Below are 26411 nucleotides of genomic sequence, written 5' to 3' on the forward strand. Positions count from 1 at the left end.
ATTGTCTGCCCTCTTGTGGCTCTGTCAACTTACTGCATCATGTAGACAGAAAAACATTTTAAATATTTTCAAACATCCTCCTAATCACATACACAAGTTTGATTATTTTATGCAAATATCTGCAGCCTTTATTTACATTCAACATGACTTGAGTACCCAAAATGCTGCAGCTGAAATGCAAACAAGTCTGAAATTAAAATTCAACTGGACAGCAGAGCTTAGAAAATGAAAAAAAATAATAATTATCCATAAAAACCAGCAAATATAGGTCAGCAACTTCAGTGTACTGATGATGAAAACAATTAAGCTGAAAATACTGCCAACAAAATGTTCCTTTGTTATTATGCAAATAACAATAACCAAGGCATGAGCTTTATGATAAATTACTCAAATTAAAATATTGAGTACTATGTCCGGTTGCTCTGCCTCTTTTGGCTCTGGATCCTTCTCCTCAGAATCTGGTCAGGAATCAGGTCTGACTCGCTAATGTCTGTGTTTCCGCAGCCCACTACAGGACAGCTAGAGGACAGAGAAAGAGAGGGTCACCTTTACAGGGCATCCAAACACAAACACATGCCACCATTTCACACAAACCCAACTCTGATGGGAACTGAAGCTAGTTACCAGATGTCAAATTTTCCTGTGTTCTCATCCTTATATGTGTTTCCAAGGAGTACATGTGCTCTATGAAAGCACTGATACCATTGAAGACTTGAATGAACAACTGCTACAGTATGAGAAAATCTAATCAGTCCTATACCTAATCACAATATGGAAACTCTTGGTTATTGCCGCTATAATTGTGCATGTAATTTGTGCGCCATGACCACAGTCAGGACTCAAGACGACGACAGGCAGGTTTCTTTGACGAAAACATAGACCGGCGCTGGGATTTCATCTGTCCTCCTCAAGGACCAGCCACATTTAATTTGATTCCAACATCAAAGCAGTATAATAAAGAAAATGTGAATTAAGGCAAACGGCTGGTTCCCACACCGTCCTGTTTACTGCTGTAAAACCTGACTCAACTCTCTAACAGTTCTCCAAGGGAGAGTGTCTTACCGGCATTTCTTTCTCTGGCTGTGTCTTGCTTTGATCACGCCCCGTATGGCTTCTTCATCGTAGTGGTGGTTGCACTTCTTATTCTTCACCGGGTTTACCATTTCCACCTTGAATACAGATGCATAGCAGTGTGTTACAAAATCAAACACATAGACCAAGGTATAGCTGCTAATAGAGCAAATCAAGGTGGTTCTCTATGTTTTACTGAGAAAAAAAATATTATTGTCAGTTATAAAAGAGGAAAGCAGTATAAAATAAGAATAAGGGGTGAAATAGAAATCTGTGACACCATGCATTGCTCTAAAGTAAAATAAAACATCTCCAGGCTGGAGTAGTGTACCTGCGTGAGTGGGCAGGTGAAGTTGACTTGGCTCTGTGTAACAGCAATGTCCTCATCAAGCTCCTCCATGTTCTCTGCTGACTCCTGGTTGGCTGAAAACACAACATACATACATACATACAACTTACTGCCAAATGTCCAAACACATTAATAAAAGATGAACTGGACCACTGACAAGAAAATATCCAGCAGGCAAGGACATGGGCTTGGATGAAGTCTTAACGATGGAAAACAGCAACATGTCCCACACAGGCTACTAATAGATTCAGAGCTTATCAACAGATGTTATCAAATGCTTAAACCATTAATGTTAACTACAAATAAATAGGCTTAAGAAATTACACCAGCAGATGTACAGTTACCTACATGTGTGCATACAAATCTCACCCACTCGCACAGGTGCACAGGAATCCAGCGCACCCACCCACACATATAGCAATCTTCCCATTTTTAGCTCAAGTATAAAGTTCACAAAATCTATTGTTGCTGTCCCAGTGCAGCTACAACTATCGAATAACTCAAAGGTCATACTGTGCTCAGGGTATTAAAAAAAAAAAAAACTCCATGTACTACCTCTAAAACTCTCAAGATGACGATATAACAATACAGCAAATAAGGTTTTGAATTTTCATCTCAGCCTTTATGAGAGGAGGATGCAAGCTTCAAAAAGTACATCTCAATGGGAACATGAAGTGATAATAATGTCTGATACATAAAGAGAATACATTACATTACTGCATGTGAAATGATCTCATACTGTATGATCACCCTAGATTACAAAGTTCACACCTCAAATATGTTCTTTCACATTTTTACTGAATAATGTGATCTGACTTTTGGGAATGAGACAAAAAAAAAACATTATTTTCACGCCGAGAACCTAAAAAGCATGGCATTGTCGGTGTGTGCCCACCTCTTTAATCTGGGTGTAATGAGGACAACAATTAAAAAGCAGAAAATAACAGCTACAGGGTGACAGGTAAACATAATAATTCAATAATAAACAAAGGGAGTTGTGTGTTTAAAATGAAGCTAATTATCCTGAAAAAGGGATACATCCAATAATTTCTCTCCCTCTCCTTGGCTAAACGTCCCTCCTGCAAGCTATTACTGAAGTCTATTATTAGTCCTGAATACATTTCACTGAGTGTAGCAGTGCATAAAATTCAGACCATTTTCCTCCACAGGTCTTACCTTGGTTGAGAGAGTTCCTGATGCTGTCCTTGAAGGCCACTACTTTCTGGTGATTCTGCAGCTCGGTGTCAGAGAGTCTGGCTATTCTCTCATTAAACTGCTCCTTCACTTTGTCAGACAGGCTGAACATGGCCTCTGGCTGCTGTGTAGTAACCTACAGGAAGTTAGAAAGTAGGTAAGGCTATTTCCTTGACCTTTACTATTAGAATCAACTTCATTGTTTCCCCTGATGTTAAAAACTTCACACCTTGACATTTAGACTTGCCATTACAGAAAACCTGGGTGTATACAGCACAGCAACAGCCACTGTGAGCACTGAATGACCTTCCGAAGTCATCCTTATGCTGTTTTCATTAAGTGAAGCCCTTCTACCAGCATCTCAAGGATGGCTAGTTCATTTAGTAGTGGTAGAGGGTAAACATGTTTTCCACTCACGTGTTTAGACTATGCCAGGTTGCTCTCACTCACCTCTGATGTGACTTGTTGCACAACATCAACAAAGTAGTTAATCTCCCTGTCCAGCTGGGCACACTCGAGAATCATGGCCTCCATGTCTTTAATGCCAGGGTGTCCTTCTCCATCTGTGACAGAAAAGCTGCCAGTTACCTCAGGAAGACTTGTGTTGATAATACAAAGTGTTGGTAAAAATATTTAGACAATTCAATGCATTCAAAATCTAAAAGTACAGACGTATTTGCAACAAATGCTATACAAAAGTACTTGATACGCAGAATGTCCCTTAGTGTTATACTATGTTATTGATCATATTGATGCATTAAGAGGTAACGTTAAGCAGTATTAATGTTGTAGCTGGTTCAGCTAATTTGAACTATTGAATATACAGTTGGGTAGTTTATTTTTCAATGCATCATGTCATAACTGATCATGTTTAGTATGTAAAAGTCAAATCTTAGAAGTAACTGGTAACTATAGATGTCAGATAAATATGGAGTAAAAAGCACAATATTTCCCCTTAAAGGTAGTTCAGTATAAAGTAGCATTAAGTGGAAATACTGAAGTACCTCAACAAATAAAACAGACTGAAAAAACAGAAGGAGCAAAGCAAGTGAAGGTGACAAACACACTGAGAGGGTTTGGTTTTTTTTTTTACCCTGAGCTTCCGCCAGATCAATCGCCACATCTGTCACTATGTCCATCCCCGTCCCGATGTCTGCCTGGCACGACTTCAGGCTTGATAATATTCCGAGTACGGCGCTCAGAGACATTTTATTTGACGTTAGTTCAGCGAACTAGTTAAGCTAACTAAGCTAACTAACCGCTCTTAGCTTAGCTGGCTTCGTTTAACGTTATGTAGCTAAATGAAGAGCGGCTGTATGATGTGTGTCTGTGTCACTGTGTTTCAGTAATGATACTATTAAGATAACAGACAGAAGGTAGTTTAACGCTACATTATAGGGAAACACGCAAATCACCCGCCTGAAAAAAGAGGACTCACTAAAAAGTTTTGTATTTGACCCGGATGGGCGTGGCTTTGCAGGTCGTCAATGACGTAGCAGTGCACGCACGCTTCCCGCAGCTCCATGACCATCTCAGCGCGTGGACTGACTGCATGTTTGTGAGTTTTGAGGGTGTCTTATATTAGTTTAGTACAAATAATGTAGGTTACTGCTTTTTGCACTATCCAGTCATGCAAGAATTAGAAAGTCAGCTCATGTTCCTCTCTGAATGTAATATCCCATAATAAATCCATCCATCCAGTAAATCCATAATATTCTATAAACGTATTCTTATAATTTGTATATTTGGTTTTGCATCTGTGTACATGGAATAATTCTTGTGTGTGTCTTGTAAGGCCGTATGGAATGAGCATCTTGATATAAGATAGGGCCCTCATTTATTTTTAATGATTTTAATGTTTTGACAAACACTAATATATCCAAATTATGAGCATGTCAATCAATCAATCAATCAATCAATCAATCTTTATTTATATAGCGCCATATCACAACAGAAGTCATCTCAAGGCACTTTTCACATAGAGCAGGTCAAGACCGTACTCTTTACTTTTCTGTACTGCCTCCGGTGATTGCACCAGCTGAAATGTAGTTTGGTGAGGAGTTCCCAAACTTTTCCACACTAAGGACACTCAAATAGATAAAACAGAAACCTTTTGGTGTGAAACCCTATGCTATGTCCACCTGATAAGAGGTATCCTATCCCTGGCAACAGAAGCAGGTAAGTGAGGAAGGTAAGAGTGTGTTTGGTCTGTGACCTGGGAGATGATAATCACACTTAGGTTTATTGTAGGCTACTTTATATGCAAGAATGCAGCACAAAAATCCTGAATTATTTTGGTTTGATGAGAATGAGAAGTTGGACCAAGTATAGGCTAGTTTTATTTCTAAAGCTTGGAAAATTAGGCAAAGTATAATCTTTGTAGAAACAATTATCAATTATTAAATACAATTACAATTATTAATTTGAACATTTGTGTTTATTTATGAATTACATTTGAAAATGGCGAAAAGTGATAATACACAAGTCAAGTCATAGGCAATTTTAGTTTTATATCTATGTACAATCTATTATTAGTGCATTAAGACATTAATAGCCTAAACAATGAAATGTGTAAGTAAACAATTAAAAAGGCAACAAAAGCATCATTTTCTGATGAAATGCTTCTCCCAGATCTTCACAGTATAGTTCTGAACTCATCAAAAATGAAACTGGGCACATGGGCTTCAGCCACCTGTAGATTACAGAGAAAATAAAGAGAAATACACACATTACATGACACTACAAGATGCAGGTCTATACATACAGTATGACATAATATATTTAGGTAGAATAATCAGAAATTAAACATCCAGCTTGCTACCAGTTCTGTCACTATAAAATTGTTGTCATTTAGCACATATTTACTGCACTACAGTTGCTCTTTACTCATCCAGTGCTATGGTGGGCATTGTCCTACCTTGCGTGACAGTTTCGTGTACTTCACATAGTCTTCCAGGAACATCAGAGCTCCCACCACATCAGAGGGCATGTCAGGGATCTTCTGACTATAATGAGGTCAAATGGAAATTCAAATGTGAATTCATAAAGCCTTAACTGGAATCATTTCATAACAGTATAAAAAAAATTTAAAAATATTGTAGACATTAACTTAAACTACAGAAAAGTAAGTGTTTTATATTAATTTCAGCAATGATTCCTAAGTCTAATGTCTGTTTGGTTACCTTGTGCACTGCTCCATGATCGAGCGGATGAACTGACCAATGAGAGCCAAGAACTGTTGCGTGTATCTGGAGTGGAACTGCTTAAGCAGGGTGAGCATGCCGAGCACTAACGGAGGCCAGTCAACTGGGTCTGTGGCTTTCCTGCAGGTCATTCCTAAGAAAATACATCAGACGTGATCATTTACACATGGATGCAGCCATGCATACTAGTAAGTCTGGCATACTGATGGAAAAATCGACTACATAATTTATAACTTTTATACTAAGAATCTGGTGTGCTCATGTTCCTTCAACCTTCCCTCTGAAAATGGTGACTTCCTACATTTCCCAGAATAATGCTCTATGTGTGCTGACTGAGTTTGGTAAGTAGCCAATCCAATTAAAATAAGATACAGAAGTCGATAATGAGCGGTATACCACGTGGACACCAAGGTCCAAGCTCAAAGTGAGACCTACCCTCACATCTACAAACATCAAGCTTCTAGATTTCTTTCAATTTTGTAAGTAAAACCTCTGATACTGTGATGGATAAACAGAACAAAAAGAATTAAGCTTCTCGGAAATACTAACCTGTTGCACTCACATTTGTAGGACCAACAACAGTGCAATAACAATTACAGTATGTGTAATAAAGTAAAGAGATGAAAGAAAAAAAAAATACCTTGGTTTTTGCTGTACTGAAGTTTAGGCAGCTGAGCAATAATAAACAGGAAGTTGATGATGGGAAAGTAAGGGAGGCGCTTTGTGGTGATGTAGATCTGTGAGGCATAAAAAAAAAAAAAAGATCTGAATATCCTGAAATATATACCAAACAAAATAGAAAACAGACAGAAGACCGCAGGTGATAGATGCAGAGTAAAAAAGCTTCAGTCTGTGGTGGTTTCTGAAAATCAAAAGACTAATATTGATTCCAGGTGAAATGTGAGATTAGAACAAGGCTAAATCGTTATGCTGGAAGACCGAAAATTTCCTAACCTTGTTGAGTGGGTTGTGAATGCCGGCAGCCTCCAGGTAGGCAGCAATCTCATACAGAAGAGTGTTGTCCTCTTTAGGGTAGGGCAGAGATGGGTCGTGGTAGTGGGCCTCAATGTCTGCCAGCAGAGACCTAGCAGGATCACAATTAAAAATGGACTAAATTAGAGTTAAAGCTAAAATTAGATCTATAAACGTTTATCAACTAAGACTTGTGCATGAAAGCAAATTTGAAAAATCCAATTTTAGAAAGTCTTATTTTATCAAAAACCAAACAGAAAAGTTATTATAAAATCATTAATATACTGATCAAAAGAAACAAGAATGCCAGAGGAATGACTCAAACAACATTTCACAGCCTCACGCAGCAGTTAGTATGTTTTTATGATACTGAAAAGAAAAAATTCCTTCCTCTCAGCACTTACAATACTTATTGTATTGTACCACAATCATAGAGATGTTTGTGAAAAGGTATGCACTCTGTGGTGACACTAGACTGACTTGTTAAGGTTTTCCAGGGCAGCAGCCAGGTGTTTGGAGTCAAACTTGCAGGAGTAGTTCAGCTCATTAGCGATCTGTTGTCTGAGAATCTGCATCTGACCAACCTACAACAAACATATGCAGTCAACATTATTTTCATGCCATCTTGTCTTTATTGGAAGGTTGCCACCAATGACGAGTAGTAAGTACATCCCATAAATATCTGAATTTAAGTTCATTCATTTTAATTTTTTATTTGCAATCATGACACAATAACATAGACCAGTACCTTCATTATGGCTTCCAAGTATGCGCCCCAGATCTTCTGGGTTTTGGCGACAGCAGTGGCATACACTTTGCTGGCATTAGCTGTTGCAGAAAGAAAAATAGATTTTTCTCAAGGAGTAAAAAGATCATGGTGTGTTATAAGTTTTTCCTAAATGAGTACCCACACACAATGCCCTGAACTGGGTTGACAGCACCCAGCATGGCTTTAAAGACATCTACCACAGCCCTGTCCCTCAGGATGGTCTTCTGAAGCATCGTCAGGAAGTTCTGATTGGGAGAAACACGTTGTTTAACATATTAAGATAAACTTACTGCACTATGTGCACTGAAGATGGCATAAAAGCCCTAACAGTGCTGGAAACAGCAATTTGTCACCATTGTTTATTTCAGTGAGACCTTTTGTGTAGGCCAGTTACCTGCAGTTCCTTAACAATCATGAAGCACAGCAGACGGTCCAGTCCGTTGAGACCAAATGTACCCAGGGTGTTCTGGATCTCAGAGAACAGCCTGTTGTTGGTCACCTCCTGGTGGCTCTTTAGGTCATACCAGGTGTTCATTTGGTCAATGTAGCATGTTACCCTGTAGAAAGGACCAATATTTTTCAGACAGCTTATAAATACTGCAAGATTTGGCGCCTACAAATATGACCAAAGCTTTTATCTTCATCTTCATTTTCAAGCTGAGGTAGTTTTAAGAGAAAAAAAAAATTATAGGATTTTCTGTCATAGGATTGTAATCACTCCTCTTTTCCAATTTCACTGTTAAATGAAAGGAGACGTACTTGGGATCAGTGATTCGAAGGATTTCTCTGCAGAGACGACCGATGAAGGTGGCAGACTCATCCACAGAGGGAAACTTGGGGATGGGGATGTGGGTGGACTGGTGCACACTCTGCCAGTCCTGGATCTGATTGGAAGCAAGGAAATAATCAACTCAACAACCAGAGCGTTGAACTGATGTCAGTGCACTATTCACGGAAGTGATTGAAAACTGTAAAAGGGCACGGTACTGCGCTGAGCCAGACCTTGGTCCTGAGGAAGCTGTTGCATTCCTGTTCTACATTGTAGTTGATGATGCGGGACACCTCCTCCTGCCAGATTTTAAGGCCGTAAATGCTGACATAGTCCTGGATGTACTCAAATGACCTGTAGAACCCATCCATGGTGGCCGCCATGTCTTTTAACTTTGGCATCAGCTCGCTGGGCTGAGAGAGTGGAAGATATATATTCTTGTTTAATTTCTTCTTTTAGTATTTCACAGTTGTGTTAGCCCTGCATCTTGCAGCATGGAATACATGGAACTCAGTTCAGTTTTTATATACATTACAGTGAGCCAGCTATTCTGGACAAAACCAATTGATTGTAAATTGTTTTGGTTGTTTGTCCTGGAGAAAGATGTCCAGTTCTATTATAAATAGAATAATTTGTCTCTTCTCACACATGAAATAATTCCCAAAATTCACTCCAGATTGATAATGAACTGTAAAATATGATTGTCAATACAAGCAGCTATCAAAAACAGATGAACAAGTGCAGTAACCTACTGTTTGATTTATCTGTAAGACACATAGCAGATCTGATGTCTGACCTTAGCTTTGGGGTTGAAGATCAATCCTTTGTGCAGAGCATAAGCCACCCTCTTCACCAGCTCCTTCCTGATGCCATCTTCCAGAAGTTGCTTAGGATCCACCTAAAACGTCAGAGTGTGTTAGTAAACTAAAATCCACTACGATACCAGCACTATATCCCTCTCCCAAGTCCAAACCCCTTCATCACACCACCTACCTTAATGATTCCAACTAAAGTGGTCTTCATCATCAGGATGCCCTCAGTGAAAATGGAGATGTCATGGGTGAGTTTAGCCACCTATAATCACGTGAAGCAGAAAGATGTTTGGGCACACAGTGACAGATACAATCCAGTGAATTTAAATTTGAACAAGTTTATTGCATTGCATTTATTACATTGACAGTGTGCTCTTTCATGCTGCTGGATTAAATGTTTGCTGTTCTGTTTTTAAATCCGAGGCTGTATATCTGAGAGAGCACAATCTAAATTGAATTTCTACTCAAAAGCTTAACTCTATAACGGTCGCATTTAATTTCAAGGCATTTGACTAATATTACAGATATGCCCGACAATATTAAATTTGAACTTCAACAATTCATTATCTGCCATACAAATTCAAATGAGTGCAATTCAAATAAGGCTCTGCTGGCAAAATTTGTTTCCATATCAAACTTTCTTTTCTAATTTCTATTTCACATCAAAAGCTGTGGGTGAGATTGAAAAATGTTCCGATATGACAGCTTGTATGATTGCCTCCGACTCAAATAAATTAGTCCACATCGAAACAGAACAACTTCGGGCCTCTCTTCTGATAAGTCTGCTTTTGATTTTGTATAAGATCAAATGTTTTTTTAAAACTTCAATGACATTCTGAACAAGACTCATGGATACATGCACATACTAAATTGTGACAATTTCAAACATAACAGCTGCTTTACTTCATAGCGAGCCCCGAGTTGGGAGTAGTCCTTTAGCTTGTCCTTGTCCAACCGTGTGGGCACCTCCATAATGTCATGGATCTGAAGCTTGACGATCTTAGCCAGAGAGGTGAACATGCTCTCTGGGATGATCTGCAGAACCTGGAAACATGAAATAAAACACCTAAACTGATCATCAACATCAATCTATGTTTGAGTTATAAATAAAGAAAGACTATAGAAAGATAATAAAGAAATAAGAGTCGAGATTAGTCTTCAAAAGCAGATGGTACACGATACTGTAGATGAACAATCTTGTCTACAGCTAGTAGGAGCAAATCCTCTAGTATTAAGGGACATGGCATGTGGCTGATGACACCAGAAGGCAACAGCATCTTAAAGTACACATCTGCTAAGCAAGTCTTTTCGGGTAAATTTTGGAATTAGGAGGTTTTAGAAAGATGAATCATGACTGTAGTTGTTACTGTACAGCTGCCAAACAATAATTTACAGCATGCAGAGCTCATTAGTTACAGTTATGAGGTCACATAAAAAGTTATGTTATCTCTACTTTTGTAAGATCTCAGGTTTAAACATGAATTTAATATGCTGCAATGTACCTTTCTGACATAAGCCACCAATTCTCCTGAATAGAACTGTGAAACACTCAGCAGGTCAGCGCTGTTGGCCTGGTTGATACGCAGCAGCGGAAGATCCAATGCAGATGCCAACTGGTCACACACAAACATACACACACACACACACAAAAGCAAGTTAAAACAGAATTCCTTTAACATCACAGGTAAGAATTCTCTACACTAAGGCTAAGTTATGCATGCATGCATGCGTGTGTGTGTGTGTGTGTGTGTGTTGGGCACAAATATTCTTCACCTTCAGAAATGTAGCTCTCAGTTTTGTGACCATGGACGGGTTGACTCTGATGCTCTCCTGCATAATTGATGTGAAGCTGCAGAATAAAACATAAGCATGAAAAAACATTACACTCGAGAAAAAACTGGTGAGAAAAATATGCTCTACAGACAAAACAAAAGCACTACTGAGTTAAATAAAAGACAAAACAACTGCTGCACTGTGGTCTTCTTGTGACCTGTGTTGCTGTCTTTTGCTACAACCTGCATGCTAATGAGAAAAATAATGTGAATTACAATCAAAGTAGAAAAACACACCAGGCAATCAATTATTAATATTGCATTGTGGTCATAATATCAAAGATTAATCTTTGGTTTCTTCGTGGTTATGTCTGATAATATCTGTTAATATCTGATATTTATACGACACCGCACAAATGAATCACTCTGTATAGCCAGAATTAAGTACCTGTCAATTATCTGCCATGCGTATGACAAGTCCCCGACTATCTGCATAGTAATGAGGACTTCTTCCTTGATATTGATGGTGCGGATCATTTGGTGCAGGAACTTTCTGGTGTCAGCCAAGAACTGACAGACCTGCAGGTTAGACTCCAACTGGTGGAACTCCTGGACCTAAAGACCAAGGGAAAAACATTTTATAGACATACAGTACCAGTCAAAAGTTTGGACACACTTTCCCATTCACTCGAATGAGAAAGTGTGTGTATTCTGTTCTGTTACAGAATATACACACTTTCTGTCTCAGTGTTACAATCTCATGTCTGTATCTGAGGATTCTAGGCACAAAATCACATTTCTATTTCTATTGCCTCCGCCAACCAGTCAAGTTGCAGTTTACCTCCATGTCTGTCCAGACTCATAATATTTGTAGTGAAGACTTTCAAAGAATTTAATAAAAAGGTATCAAGTGTATTTTCTGGCAAAATGGAAGTTCTCATTATATTGACATGTATGATTCCAGTGTATAATTTGCAGTGAGAAACATGCTGTCTTCACTTAGGTACTATTTGGATATAAAATGTCATCACTTAATTTTTATCTTATTAGACATTTGTGGGAAATTTAGTCACAATTAGTGTATGAACTCTGAGTTATGGCCAAAAACGTGTTTTATAAGGTCACAGTGACCTTGACCTTTTACCACCAAACTCTAATCAGTTCATCCTTGAGTCTAAGTGGACCTTTGTGCCAAATTTGAAGAAATTCCCTCAGGGCATTCCTGAGATATTGCATTCATGAGAATAGGATGGACGCACAGACAGACACACGGACAGATGCACAGACGGACAACCTGAAAACATAATGCCTTCAGCCACAGCTATTGAAAGCGCGGAGGTATAAAAATGAGGGCATTGCAAGCCACAAAACATTTCTAATATGTATTCTGATGTGACCATATTAATATGCATTTCATAGCAGTTAATTATGTTTTCTGTTTTGCTACTGTTTGCATGAATTGCTCTTGGATTCCCTTATTAGCTATATGCATGAATCTAAAGCAATATACATCTGTGAAGATTCCCAGTCTGAGGGGGGTTGAATCGAGGGCAACTGGACTTGTTGAAAAGCACTATTTAAAGTGATTTAAAGACAGGATGAATTATCATTATCTCACTCACCTCAACAAGAGCCTGTATGAGCTGGACTGTCTTCCTTCCAGCAGCTGTAGAGTCCTCATAGTTCAAAGATTCGATCTGCTTTGAGATTTCTCTAAACCAGGCTTGTAAGTTCTCTGTGAAGGTTAATACAGGTATGCAGTACAAGTAGAGAAAGAATGTTATCAAAGTGTCTCACAAGTGGTGGTTAAGAAAAATGGGTCGAGAGGAGCTAGAGTTTCAACGGGCAGAAATAAGCATGACTGATGTAAATTTAATCCACCTCTCCTTGCATGTGTGTCTTTCATGATTTTTTTTCCATGATGTTTCTCTGCCTCAACATTTTTTTCTCAGAAGCTTCAAGCTTAAACTCATTTATGTATTTGTGCTCCAAGACTGAAATAATCCATGCACGGCACACAGCTGTGGCTGCTTCAGTACCACTTCCTCCCTGCATGTGTAATCCTGCATCTTATCCATCCTAACAGCGTAACTCACCGTTTTTCTCCACTCTGGTAAGTGGTTTGACGCCTGAGAAGACTTCGGCCAGCTCTGTCATTCTCTCTGATCCCTCCTTCTTGAAGCTCTCCCACTTGATCTGCTTCTCTGACAGCATCTGCTTGAACATCTGGAAGAGGGGGACAACACAGATGCGGAGTCGATGAGGAAGGATTAGTCAGATGAGATGTGTAATGAGAACATTAAATTTGTGTCCTCTCCTAATGATAGACTGGCTAGCCATATGTTGTCTCACAGTATGCTAATAAACAACAGAGAGGACACACCTAACAAGAAACACAGTTGGTTGCATCACTGTGGAATTACTCTGGCTTTAATTTCACACTTTCACTCTGTCTAAAGAAGCAAGAAGCTTGACATGTTTGAAAGCACCTCAACACTCACCAGTTCATCCTCCTTTGATTAAGCTCCCATACTATTAGTGACAATTTGCTCTTATTTCCATGTTTTACCCTGTCGCCATTAGCATTTTCCAGTACTAAAGAGAGACTCTCACCTCTTTGAGTGTGAACTCAAACTGAGCAGTGTCTAGCAGGAGCTGGAAGAGGATCTTGGGGTTGTACTTGGAGTCGTTGAGCACTTGGTCTTTGATCTGACGCAGTCGCTTGTTGTTTGGGTCATAAGCTATGAGACAGAAGATGATTAATTTAAGTAAACTGCAAATCAACAATATAAAGTATTTTCATTAATATAATCCTGTTTAAAGGCAAAGCCACAGATTTGGAAATCTGGGCTTAATTGGAGCACTGGAGCAATGTACTGTATGGACTTTTCCAGATGAAGACATCTCTACCGAAGCAGCTCAAACCAGCTAGAAATTGGTAGATGTAAAATTCAGGTGGCACATGACAACAGTGACATTATTTACTCTTAACTAATTTACACTCTAGTCTTTGAGGGAAAATCTCCCTAATACTCTCACCTGACTCTGCAGAGTGCAGCATCAGCCAGCGGATAGCGACATTGCAGTCCCTCAGACAGTTGAGCAGTTTGGGAATGTTGTCCAGGATGATCTCCTCCCTCAGGAAACCTTCCTTCAGCAGCTGTTGCACATGAGGCCTCAGGCTCTCCATGCTGGCTGCATAACGAGTGGCCTAAACACACAGTTATGCTGATGATGTTGGGAGATATATAATTGATCTTTCCTCAGACGATTAATTATTCATTCATTTACTCCCACTTGTCTTTAAGACATATAGTAATGTCCACAGTCCAGTCACCAAGCAAGGATCAATCATTTGCTTCCTCTGTGCATTACTGATGTGAGTGCAGGTTTTTTTTTTTTTATTAGTACCAGTAGTTCAAATCATTCACTATCTTTTTATCTAACAAAACTTTTGGAGAAAAGTTAAACAATGTCTTTCAAAAGTCACTGATGTCATTAATTTGCTTTTGGTTCAATTTAGATTCTGCACAGTTACAGAGAATGACTCACTAATTCTGTGAACACAGTTATCAGTATCTGCATACAATAGAGTGCCACACTAACAGACTGTAAAATGAAGAATCTGAAGACTGTGTGACATCGAAGCCAATCCAAAAAAGTAGACTAATAGTCATTGCAATAATCAACACAATGTATCAGAGTATAACTACCCCCACTGGGACCAAAAAAGGTCCCTCCCTCCCACCTATGTGGCGACCAGTACCCTCCCCTCCCATCCCACGATAGTTCTATATTACTTAATACATAGATTCATAGATTTACAACAATACAGCAAAGTGCACTTACATACATCATAATGCCATACTTGTACATATTCAAGCCAGCAGCTGTTAAACATCTGCTGCTGCAAAGGCCCACGCATGGACAATTCTTACTCTAGCCCCATGTATTCTCGCTATAAATTGTTCCATGTGTAGTATGTTCAGAAAAGACATTAGCCATTGTGTATGGGTGAGTGAATGAGAAGGAGTCCATCTTAGAGCTAGCATTTTTTTGCTGCTGTAAGACCAGCAAATAAAATCTGAGATTTGGAGGCTGACAAATCAGGTCATAAGGTATCATTCAAAATCAACAACTTGGGACAGCAAGGTATATGCAAACCCAGTAAATCTGATAGAGCAGACGATACTACTTTCCAGAATGAAGCCACTCCAGGGTACTCCCAGTACATATTCATAAATGAGCCCATGAGGCCAAGAGTACATAGATGACAGATTGGAAAGGTTATGAGTTTCATCAGGTGACATTTTCTAGGAGTGAGGTAAAAAATTGAATTAAATACGTTTGTGATTAGGGTTTTTAGATGTGCAGTCCAAATTGTCTTAGACAGTAAACCAATAGACCACATCACTATAATGGTCAAGACCTTTTTCCCCACACCTGATGAACAGCGAGAGACCCACAAGAGGAGTTCGGTAACAAGGTGTAGAACTTAGAGACTAAACCACTTGTCTGAACACCCACATGACATGACACTCATGAGTGTATAACAAATGTCCCAAGGGTACACCATAAGCACACATGGAAGATCTGAGTTGCAGGTACAGGAAAAATGAAGGGCCAGGTAAATCAAATGATATTCGCAAGTCATTAAACATTCTGAGACCCTCCTCATTACAGATGTCAGACAGAATATAGATACCTTTATTGCTCCATTGGGGAAATGAAAAAGGGACTCCTCCGTTAAGAAGAGCAAAATTGTGGAAAATGGGACTGTGGGTGTGCCACATTAACTGAGAATGAGTAGCTTTCTCTACAGTGTGCCAAGTTGATAAAAGATTATGGGGCCCCATAATGTCTTTCCTTTTATACATTTGGAGCATTTAAGAGACAGATTAGAGTATATCAAGTCTTGTAAACGATGAAGAGAGGCCAGATTTTCCTCTATAGCCCGCCATGAAACAGATGTATTGGGGTCTTACCAGAATGATAATGGGCGCAACACATATGACCAAAAATATATCTTGAAATTGGGGACAGCTAGTCCTCCTTCCTGTCTGCCACGTTGCAGAGTTGACAGTTTGAGGCGAGGACACTTGCTCCTCCAAATGTATTTTGAGATGAGACTGTGGATCTTATCCCAGTAACCCTTTGGGGGAAAAAAGGGGTAACATATAGAAATAAAAAAAGTTTACCCTTCGTAAAATATCCATTTTTATAATGGAAATATGTGCTAGGGAGACTACTGAGAGAAGTGACCATTTTTTCATGTCAGCTTCCACTCTACTTAAGATGCCCTGGAAGTTTTTAATTGTAACTGAGTACAAGGAGGAGAAGATATTCACACCCAGGTATTTGAAGGACATCACCACTGGAATATGAGATGGTATGGTGGAAGGGACAAGAAATGAGTTGAGTGGGAGTAACTTAAACCAGTTGATTTTGTAACTTGACAGCCAATCCAGTTTTCTTAATACCTGCTCTTTGATGTTGGCAGAGTCCAGGGTGTAGTTAAGAGCAGTCTTGGCAGCTTTGTATGGGTCCCAGGCCTCCACCAGGTTCACCGTGATCCCCATGTAGATACTAATAACCTGCAGTTAGACAACATAAAAACACTTTGGTACAACAAAAAATAAATGACATCAATGAAAAACTGAGAGGAAATGAGACAGACTAGATAAACTCAGTGAAAATAATATTATCATGAAATCTACTAGCATGACATTATCCGTACAGATCAAGCCTAACATATGACGCACAGTCTAACCAGTGAACAAACCCATCAAGTGTCTCACCCAATTGTCAGGGAAGTACTTGTCCACTATCTCTCTCATCTTGGCCTGCTGGGTGTGGAGTATGGAGGGGCTGAAGTAAAGGCAGACATACAGCATGGCTGCCTGGTTAGCCAGCGCTGTGCTCCGATGCTCTGGTAGAGGGTAAGCAGACACCTGATAGAAGGAGGAGAAGTTTTGTTTTAGGTCCCGACTGGAACATTTGCTACAATCCATCCACACTCTCTTTTCTTTGAACTTTGAACTGTCTAATGAAGGCAAAAATGCAATAGTTGAGCATATTCAGCAGTCCGATCTGTTACAGCTCATACATTAAACAGGGGGTGGTAAAATGTTTCTCACTTGGTTGTATATGTCGTCTGAGCGCAGCCTCCCAATGACCATGCTAATAAAAGTGTTACTGATGGGAACCCTCTGGAAGTAGCTCTCTGGGTAGTTGGGTGGCCGTTTAGCTCCAGGCTGGCTGGAGTAGCCGGTGCTACGCAGCAGTTTGCAGATGTCGTCCAGGTTGGAGTCGGCTGATGAACGTGCGGCACTGAAGAAGATGTGAAACAATACAGCATGTTTCAAAAGATGGTATGTATTTAAGTGGATGCATTAGTGCACAGAAAAAATTAATGTGTTAAGAGTTATTATGGGAGACAATTTAGAGACTGAGGCTGTATGTTGTTTCTTGGTGTTGACGTTGGTATAATAATTTGATATAGTGAATGATTCATCCTGCTTCGGTATGTGTTTTTCTGTACACCTAACATCAGGAACTAATAAGATGTACATTTGTGAATATGCTAGCAATAAATTTATATTTAAACTTATGTTTTGATGTAAAACAACACTCAAACAGTAAGAAGAATTTAAGTGCATCCACATCTGTACTAATAAACTTTCTTCTTTGATGCATATTTACATGAAGAAAGGTAGTTTGCAACTGACAGGCAGAAAGAGAGAGAAAAAAAGAGATCAGGTACAACAACTATAATGTTTACTCTGTCTAAAATTTTAAGCCGATACATGTATGAGTCAAGTAAAATGACTCAACTCTGCTGTGAGCGATCTCCCTGGCTAAAGAGTGAGTAGAAAGCATCGAGTGTGTGAGTCAGTGAGATAATGTCGTATTTGCTTGTGTGGGTGTCTGAGTCACAAGCGCACCTGTATCTATAATAGGAAACAAGCATCCTTTCTCTGACCTCTCCTTCAATTTTTTGGTCAATAACCAGCAACATGACTCCATAAAGGTAGAGAGCCTCGCACTGGGTGGAAAAGAAAACACACACAATCAACTTCTGTGTTGTCGCTTTAATGTGTAATTTTAAGGGCTAGGCATGAAAATCAATCTGCAAATGAGCGACACAGACAATTAATTTTGATGTGAACTCATCACAAACAGATATCTGGAAGAATAACGTTAGCTTGTCCCTGTAATTTTTACAAAATTAAAACTGATTTGCATTTTTATTACTTACTAGGAGCTGTTTCCCATCCTCATTTAGAAGCACAGTCTCAAGGGTCTGCTGAATATAAACACCCTCATGTAGGTCATCCAAATATCTGGAGACAGGAGAAATAATATCAGAACATCTTTTGATATTGTCTTTACCAGGTTTTGTGGTTTAAAAAGAGGGAAAAAGACAAAGGAAGGGGCATCAAACACGGGTCAGGAACTATGTTTGGGCCTTTCCATAATACATTCAGTCAATCAATGATAAATTACTTTATTTGAATCGGACAAACTCACATTATGATTTTGTAATCAGAACTGCAAGCAAACTAAACCACACCCCTACATAACCCGGCCCTGTCTTACCTGTTAAGATCCACTATATATTTGTGGACACTCTCAAAAGCCAGATAGAACCTCGACAGAATTTCAATGTTGTTCTCTCTAAACTCTTCATCGAGGTCCTGAAGTTCAGGTTTGGCTTCCAGCTTCCCCTCATAATACTCTGGGCCCTGGAGAGGAAGCAACATTTTGTAACAATGCAGGTGAAATTGATAGTCTTGTTTTGTACTGTACACAAAGCTACCAACAGTACAAATATGGGGAGAAGCAGTACAAATGTGTTCCCTTTAGAGAGCAATTATTTTCATAAATCATACACAGAGCTACAATTGCGTTTACAGCAGCCCTACACAGCCTCCATTGGATATGCGGTGATGTAGTACTTATTCCAACTTGAAAGAAATTGGAGTTGGAAGAAATCCCACCTCTACTTAGTATTTAGTTACTATTAAGTACCTCCAATCAAATATGGCTCTTACTGTATTTTGATCAGATCACAAACTTAGAATAAATTAGGTTGTCCTCTTAGCTTTATTTTCTTATTCTATTTAATCCGGTAGTCCCACTGAGAGACTTGAGAACAAATAACATACATACACAGACAAGCACATAATCAGCATACAGAACAACATAACTACAGCCAGAAAGCCACAATCAACAAGAATTAATAAAAGCATTTACAAGAGTCATAAGAAACATCAGATAATGAAGGTTTGAAATGTCAAAGGAGAATAAAAGAATCTAGTTTAAGGGCAGTTTGCAGTTCATTTAAAAGGTGTACAGTACCTGAAGCCAATTCTGCCAAGATTACTGGGTACATAAGAATATCTAAGGTTAAGTAGTTACTGGATCGTGTGCTGTACATTTAAATGTGGCTGAGAAGAGATGTGAAGTAGTTTGGAAGCTTAAACAATCAAACTTTATAGATGATGTTGGTTGGCTACTATGAGCATTAAACGACAACCAAACTGTTTTAGGCCTACAAATGTTTTGTAACTCCTGCCATGACCTAATTCATACCTTAAAGTAGCTAAAGTCACAGATAATGTCTCCATATTTCTGCTGGTCACTCTTGTCCTTGAGCCTGAAAACTGCAGGGATGAAGTCAGAGAGGCGCAGGAGCTCGGCAATGATGGCATTTCCTCTGGAAACTATCCTGAGGATGGCCTGGCCACACAAGTTGTTCTCCGCCAGAAAGTCCACCATTGCAGCTGGAGGAAGAGGAGTAGGAGGAGGAGGAGGAGGAGGATAAAGTGCACACAATGCTCAGACACTCCTATTGTAAGAGAAGAAAAGGATGTTTGAGAACAACAGGTAGTCTAAAAGAAAAGAAAGTTTTTGTTTTAAACCAGACAGACGAGTTTCATCATTGTTACGGCGAGCATCCGCCCTGCTGAAGTGTCCTTGAGCGAGAAACTGACTGCCTGCTACTGTATGTTACTGTGGTGCCTGAACTGAGAGAGACAAGCACTTCCCTATGAGGACAGTTTACATTGGTATCACTTTCACTCAACGAATGTATTGGTCGAGTAATATGCATGCGGATTAAGGTTTTCTGACAATAACGTTATACAATATAATACTGTATATAATAATACTAACATATAGTATAATACTGTATATAATGATGCTTTAATGCAACACTAACGTGATGTTAACGTCAGTCATAAAATGTCATGTGTTCATAACATTTAAACACCCACAGGTTTCCTAATATCCAGCTTTCTTAAAGACACCTCAAGGAACATAGAAAACAGTAATTAGCTACCAATAAACATGCTGTTTGGTTTCTAAATGGAAGAATTAGAGTAGTGTTAATATTATATTCATGCATTAGCTCCTTGCATCATTAGAAAGCTAACGTTAGCACGTAGCCTGATAGCTAGTTACTCTGATTAGCCTTGATGCTGCAGACATTACATGTAAAGATGCGAACATGTCATAGTAAACTCACTTTTTTACGTCTTGATGGCTTAATTTAAATAGTTTCTCATTTTCAAAGTCCTGTACAGAGAGAAAGGATTGCCTCTGGATTTTTCCTTCCCTGTTTACTTCCTCATGACCAACCACATGACTCTGCAGCTGGGTGTGTTTGATTCTGATCATTCAGCGCGCCGGAGACGGACGGGAACAAGTGTAGTCTGGTCCGTGCTTATAGAAGATATCGATTAAAAGTAATTTTTGAATGTTTTAGAAAGCATTGTTTCTAATAGCCTTTTTCAAGGGATCATACCTATACAAATATATAAATCTGAAACAGTATCATGTTTTCCATGTAAATCATACAGATTTATCAGCTTAAATAATTAGCCTACTAAAATCTACTCAACGGGAAATAAGAAAGGGGCTCAGCTGTGTTGGTTTTAACTACTGTATCTTCCACTGCGCCCAACTCAGGAAAATCAGTTGTGTGTACATGTTTCATTAGATGGCGACAAAGATCCACTATAGCCTCAGTTTCTCCATCTCACTGCTGCTCCACTACACTGCCGGGTCTGTGAGAACAGATTTCTGGCTCAACAGGGATTGAGTCATAGTGAGAATAAACCTGAACAGAAATTTAACCAACCTGCCGTGGAAAACCTCAGGGATAAATTCACAGAGAAGAAATGTAATATCCTCTAGCCTTATATCCTCCTGAAATCTATATTCTTGGAGACTTCTGAAGGGAATTTCCTCACTTTTACAGCAAATTGCTCAATATTAATAATCATCTATACAATAAAAATCAATTTAGCCAGAGAAATAATTAAGCTTGCTTGTAAATACTGGAGTCCACCACCCACTGTTCATGACCGACATGTGGTCAACATGGATGAATAAGCTTAAGTCCTCGTGTTTCCTTCAAATTGTGATTGAATTGGACTTTTATTGCCAATAAGTCTAACACACTGGCAGGCACTTCCTTTAAGCAGTGTGAGCCAGAGGTTAATAACAGTAATATGGATAGGGTTGTTTGTTTGACCTGTCACCTCTGTGCGTGGCAGAGTGAGGTTTCATCTTAATCTTGTACCAATTGATGCCATAGTTTTCCGCTGTAATCATTCAACTTTCATATGGTAAACATATTGTAAATCATTTGATACAACACTTTAATTGCATCTAGCTTTGATATAGATAAGGTTCTCGGCTTCAGTGTTTTCTTATCTTAATAACGCTTTTACTTTATTAGTGGTGAGAGTGATGAGTGGTGATTGACAGAAAAATGGGAGACAGAGAGTGTGACATATGGCAAGGTGAGCTACGTTTAACGTCCTGAATAACACGCTTCTTATCTCGCCAAGCCACTGGAGCACAATTATTTCAATGCATTTTATAGCGGGAACAAGGGAGAAAGACAGACAGGTGCAATTTAGATTCATAGCTTGCCTCCTCATTGACCCGACTGTCCACAAACTACACACTGTGTCCCTGAAGCCGCTGGATTTATTACCCGTTTGCCATCACACCAAGGTCACATTCTCAGCGGCACCTGGGTCAGCTATATGGGCTTCCTGGGAAGCATCATGAAAGGTTTTCATTAATGAGGTCTCTTACTACACACCAACTTTATTAACCTTCTGGTGCCTCAAGGCTTTTCCGTTCTTGTTATCCTGATTGGTCTTTGTAGAGCAGCTGTTATTGTAAAATACTGAATCAAAGGTTTGAACAGCTAAAGGACAGGGTGTAGTATAATCTTAGCCCATAGTATGATACTCTGGACACATAGTGTATTTTCATTTAGTCATTGACTGAAGAGTGATCCTAACATCTCTGCCCATTAAGAGCATTGACAGATCTCACTTCTCATTCCCTGAGTAGCCTGTTGGTCATTGATTGCTGGGTCAGGTAATTGTCATTTTTCAGAAAAGCCCTTGAATGGGACATATGATGATTGCCTCTTACCTGCGAGCGTCTTTATGTGCTAACAAACTCACCAAATTAAGGACTTTGGATAACATGTTTGAGAAAGAGTGACTCAGAGATATATAAACGAGAGGTTATTATCAGTATGCAGCAGTTATAAGTAGGTGATTTTAAAATGCTGTGTATGCAAAAGATGGTCTGAATGCATAAATGCAAGGACGTCCGCGCGTGTGTGTGTGTGTCAAGGTGCATTTGCAAACGTATGCATGTGTGCATGTATCCCCTTAGGCCCTGTGTGCCCTTTATTAGCAGCAAGTTGACTCCATTCAGCTTGTGATTAAACCTTTTCATGGCCGGGAACTTTCACACCACTGTGAACTGTGTGAGGTGATTAAAGGCTGCTCAATTTGTAGTCCAGTCCCACTGCTATTCTTCCTCATTGATCTTTTTCAGGCCCTTGAAGTGAGAGCTGCACACAGCAGGCTTCTCTCACTGGAATAAGACAGGATACATACTCTGCCCTTCTCTTCCTATCTCACCACTCTCATGTCAGCAAAGATTTCACAGACATGTTTCAAATCTAATCACAGCTACAATTAGCTGCCAAGCTGGTATTTAATAATGATTATGTGATTAACTTTGTTGTGTTTCTTATGATACTGTTATATGAATTGAATTAAGCTCTTTCATGTTGAACAGTATGCATGTTACATATCAAAGAGAATTGTATCATGTTTAGCATGTTCACCACCACTTAGCATGTTAGTATGCTAACCTTTGTTCATTAGCACTAAACACAAAGTACAACTGAGGCTGATTTTTACAGGTATCAACCATAAACCTTGGACCAGATGGCGGTGCTAGAAGGAAAATCTTATTATTATTACAATTCTTCCTGAGAGGGACATGAATGTTTGTCTATACCAACTGACAGCTAGCATTTCTAAATCACTTTTCAGTTGAAACCATGTCCACTGATCTTCCTTGTTTTCACTAATACATCTGTTTGCTCTGTACATACAGCACATATTCCATGTCTGTCCATCCTGGAAGAGGGATCGATCCTTCCTCTGCCGTTCTATTGAAGTGTATCCCCTTTAGGAAGGTTTTTTTCCCCATCTATGTCTAAAGATAAAGGATGTTGTACAGTGTATAGTTCAGATTTGAAAGCCCTCTAAGATAAATTTGTGATTTTGGGCTACACAGTCTAAATAAGATCTGACTTGACTCTAGAAGAACATGTCCACTTTCAAATTTCCCTCAAGACTACACAGCTAAAGCTCAAATACAACACTTTCACACAATGCAGAGAGACAAGAAAAGGCCAGGAGAAAGGTTATTACATCACCAGAGCTCCATGCCAAAACACTTCCCACAAGGAGTTTCAGGATTAACAAGTGGTTTCAGGACAAATAGCAAAGGCTGCTTGCAGTAATGCTCTAATATCAGATTTGATCAAGCAGCAGATGTCTTTTTATTGCAAGTCATTACTGCTGTCATACTTATTAGCATATAAATGGTTTCTAGGCCTATGGAGACCTAAAAGTTATTGCATGTGTAATTGAACCTGATCTCTGCTCTGTGATTGAGATGTTCCAACAAGCTTGTCCTCCCAAGAAAAATGACACTACACGTCGTAAATTCAGTTGCCAAAAACGACCTATAGATATGTTTGAGTGACAGACGCCATCTAGAGGCTGTATTAATTATGACCTGGGGAAGTGACACAGGTGTCTTCCTTATTAGGAGAAGGCGGGTTGGGTGGATGGCTAGATAGTTAGTGGACTTAGAAAAGTGGACTTAGCTGCAGGAGCCCAGTGTTCACTTCCAGTTTCAGTGTCATGTCATGTTTTCAACTGTGAGTCGGGACATTTTTTTAAAAACCATAACGTGATGTTTACTGGTGCAGTGTGTAGAATTTAGTGGCATCTAGTGATGAATGAATACCACTCCCTCCCTACACTTCCCCTTCCAAGCATGTAGGACAACCTACGCTGGCCACGAAACTCACGAAAAACGCAAAAGGGCCTCTTTAGAGCCAGTGTTTGGTTTGTCTGTTCTGGGCTACCGTAGAAACATGATGGTGCAACATGGCGGGCTCCGTGGAAGAGGACCCGCTCCCTATGTAGATATAAAGGGCTCATTCTAAGGTAATGAAAACACAACAATTCTTATTTTCAGGTGATTATACACAAATTAAAACATACTTATGAATATTATATTCGATTTCTGCCCAGTCCATTCTGCTAGATGCCACTAAATTGTACACACTGCACCTTTAAGGAAGTAATAACCATGTTTCAAGTGATCATTTTAATCCAAAGGATGACCTTTCCCTAACTTTAACCAAGTGGTTTTTGTGCCTAAACCTAACCAGAGCTTAACCACAGCGTTGTTACACCATAAAACATCATTATTTTTAAATAGTGATTTGTAACGGTTTAGGAAAGCGATATATTACACTCCAATGGTTGTTCTGGAGTGCGTGGTACAAACAACCTATGTAGTTGTTAAATTTGGAGGACTTGTTGGTTTTTCCTCTGCTCTTCTCATTAACAGTCACAGTTCTTTTTTCTAACATATAACAGTATAAGAGGAAAAAGAGAATGAAGAAAAAGGAATATATTTAAAAAGGAATATTACGCGGATGAAACTAGAAATGCAAATGCAAATCATCAACATTTCAGCCAAACTACTGAATGCAAATGCAAAATGCATCTGTATCTTCCTGCCCAAGGATGTATCTGTATTCTTATTCATTATCAAGACGCGACTGAGTATTAGTTTTTTATAGAGCATAGTAATTCATTTTTTCATTTTTAATTAATTTTAACAGGGTCATGAAAGCTTTTTGTAGCTGCCACTCAAATTTATGTGACAGGTCCTTGTGACTGTAGCACATCATAGAAATGATTGTGAAGAACAGAAGCAGACTTTCAAAATTCAGTGGAGTCCAGCTGTTATCGTGGCCTCATCGGTCCACCACCAATCAACCTCATTAGTCAACAGGGTGAAATGGGATTCAGAAGGAGACAATATTCTTTTTGGCATAAGGTGATCTCTGCTTTTTTTATCTTTAAGAGACAGAATTATTTTTACCGGATAAATAGAAGGTTTCCACCAGGGATTTACGATCGTTTGAAAAGTCTATGATCCCTGTGAACGAGAGATTTATTGAATATAGTCTTGTGTTTTGAGAAATGTCTCATGACTTAAAATTTGAAACAAAAAAAAATCGTGGAATGTACATTTGCTACATGAATTAGAAGCCATCCTGTGCTGATCTCAATGTCTTATCTGAACTTAAAATTCTCCTGTGAATCCATCAGTCACACTTATAATCAACATAACATTTCCCTCATGGCATGAGAATTTTTAAATGGGAACAATGATGACTGCCAGCAAACTACCCATTTGTTCCTTTGACTCTCATTGACCTCTAAATCCGTACATGACTGTTTTAAAGGAATGGTTTGACATTTTGGGAACAAACAGCAGCCAGTAAGCTTAGCTTAGCATAAAGACTGGAAACATGGGGAAACAGTTAGCTTGGCTCTGTCCAAGGGTAACAAAATCCACCTACCACCACCTCTAAAGCTCTTAAATTAACACATTATATCTTGTTTGTTTAAGTGTAAAAGCAACAATTCACTGTTTCACAGGTGGTTATATGATGCACTACTTCTTGGCTAATTTTCTGCATGTTTAGCTAAGCTAACCAGCTCCTGGTTGTAACATCATATTTAACAGCCATGAGAGTGGTATTAATCCTCTAATCTAACTCTTTATATTTCCCCAATTTTGACACTATTCCTTTAAAAAAATTGCTTTTGGAGTCACTGCACTGTGACTTTAGAAAATATCCATCTACACTTTGTGTTCCCCCTGGGAACAGTCTGCTATGCACAATATATCAGGTGGCCGTACATTTAAATCCTTGAGGGTGATCCTGTTGGCCCTTTCTGCATTGAAACACTGACGCTTCGATTTGTCACATGAACCCCTCAATTTGCTGTTCGTCCTGACACACTCAGATGTGATTTGTGCATTTCAGCATCAACACAGATGGATGAGGTTCC

General features: G+C 39.1%; 2 protein-coding genes across 4 annotated transcripts; both read right to left on the reverse strand.

Moving 5' to 3' along the window:
• Positions 1 to 97: 97 nt before the first annotated feature.
• Positions 98 to 4046, reverse strand: nsmce2 (NSE2 (MMS21) homolog, SMC5-SMC6 complex SUMO ligase). Its single transcript, XM_044360399.1, has 6 exons — positions 3708 to 4046; positions 3065 to 3177; positions 2597 to 2750; positions 1403 to 1494; positions 1063 to 1169; positions 98 to 519 (listed from the first exon to the last, which is right to left on the reverse strand). The coding sequence occupies exons 1-6, from the start codon at positions 3820 to 3822 to the stop codon at positions 408 to 410; spliced, it is 693 nt and encodes a 230-aa protein (XP_044216334.1). The 5' UTR covers positions 3823 to 4046; the 3' UTR covers positions 98 to 407.
• Positions 4047 to 5029: 983 nt separating this feature from the next.
• On the reverse strand, positions 5030 to 20568 carry washc5 (WASH complex subunit 5). Of its 3 annotated transcripts, none has more exons than XM_044359804.1 (29): positions 20441 to 20568; positions 19507 to 19762; positions 18511 to 18656; positions 18170 to 18254; positions 17856 to 17956; positions 17049 to 17241; positions 16710 to 16862; positions 16392 to 16505; positions 13951 to 14122; positions 13525 to 13652; positions 13008 to 13137; positions 12534 to 12646; positions 11360 to 11526; positions 10913 to 10988; positions 10642 to 10752; positions 10043 to 10183; positions 9321 to 9401; positions 9124 to 9225; positions 8561 to 8740; positions 8318 to 8442; positions 7953 to 8115; positions 7701 to 7803; positions 7538 to 7617; positions 7270 to 7373; positions 6772 to 6901; positions 6458 to 6554; positions 5797 to 5950; positions 5532 to 5619; positions 5030 to 5306 (listed from the first exon to the last, which is right to left on the reverse strand). In XM_044359804.1, exons 2-29 carry the CDS (start codon positions 19690 to 19692, stop codon positions 5250 to 5252), a joined length of 3480 nt encoding a protein of 1159 aa, XP_044215739.1. In that variant the 5' UTR covers positions 19693 to 19762; positions 20441 to 20568; the 3' UTR covers positions 5030 to 5249. The 3 variants fall into 3 exon arrangements, with proteins under 3 accessions (XP_044215739.1, XP_044215741.1, XP_044215740.1); XM_044359806.1 differs by having other exon boundaries at positions 19507 to 19697; positions 20441 to 20566; XM_044359805.1 differs by having other exon boundaries at positions 20437 to 20566.
• Positions 20569 to 26411: the final 5843 nt, after the last annotated feature.

Source organism: Thunnus albacares, chromosome 8 (genome assembly GCF_914725855.1).
Source record: "Thunnus albacares chromosome 8, fThuAlb1.1, whole genome shotgun sequence".
Taxonomy (NCBI): Eukaryota; Metazoa; Chordata; class Actinopteri; order Scombriformes; family Scombridae; genus Thunnus; species Thunnus albacares.

Excerpts from the sequence above, each read along its gene's own strand:
- nsmce2 (XM_044360399.1), bottom strand. The coding sequence starts at position 3,822 with ATGTCTCTGAGCGCCGTACTCGGAATATTATCAAGCCTGAAGTCGTGC. Across the intron at positions 3,178-3,707 it reads TGATCTGGCGGAAGCTCAGG|ATGGAGAAGGACACCCTGGC; the intron begins GTAAAAAAAAAA and ends TTTCTGTCACAG. Across the intron at positions 520-1,062 it reads AGCCAGAGAAAGAAATGCCG|CTGTCCTGTAGTGGGCTGCG; the intron begins GTAAGACACTCT and ends TCTGTCCTCTAG.
- washc5 (XM_044359804.1), bottom strand. The coding sequence starts at position 19,692 with ATGGTGGACTTTCTGGCGGAGAACAACTTGTGTGGCCAGGCCATCCTC. Across the intron at positions 14,123-16,391 it reads CTGCCAACATCAAAGAGCAG|GCCACTCGTTATGCAGCCAG; the intron begins GTATTAAGAAAA and ends CTGTGTGTTTAG. Across the intron at positions 12,647-13,007 it reads TACCAGAGTGGAGAAAAACG|AGAACTTACAAGCCTGGTTT; the intron begins GTGAGTTACGCT and ends TAACCTTCACAG.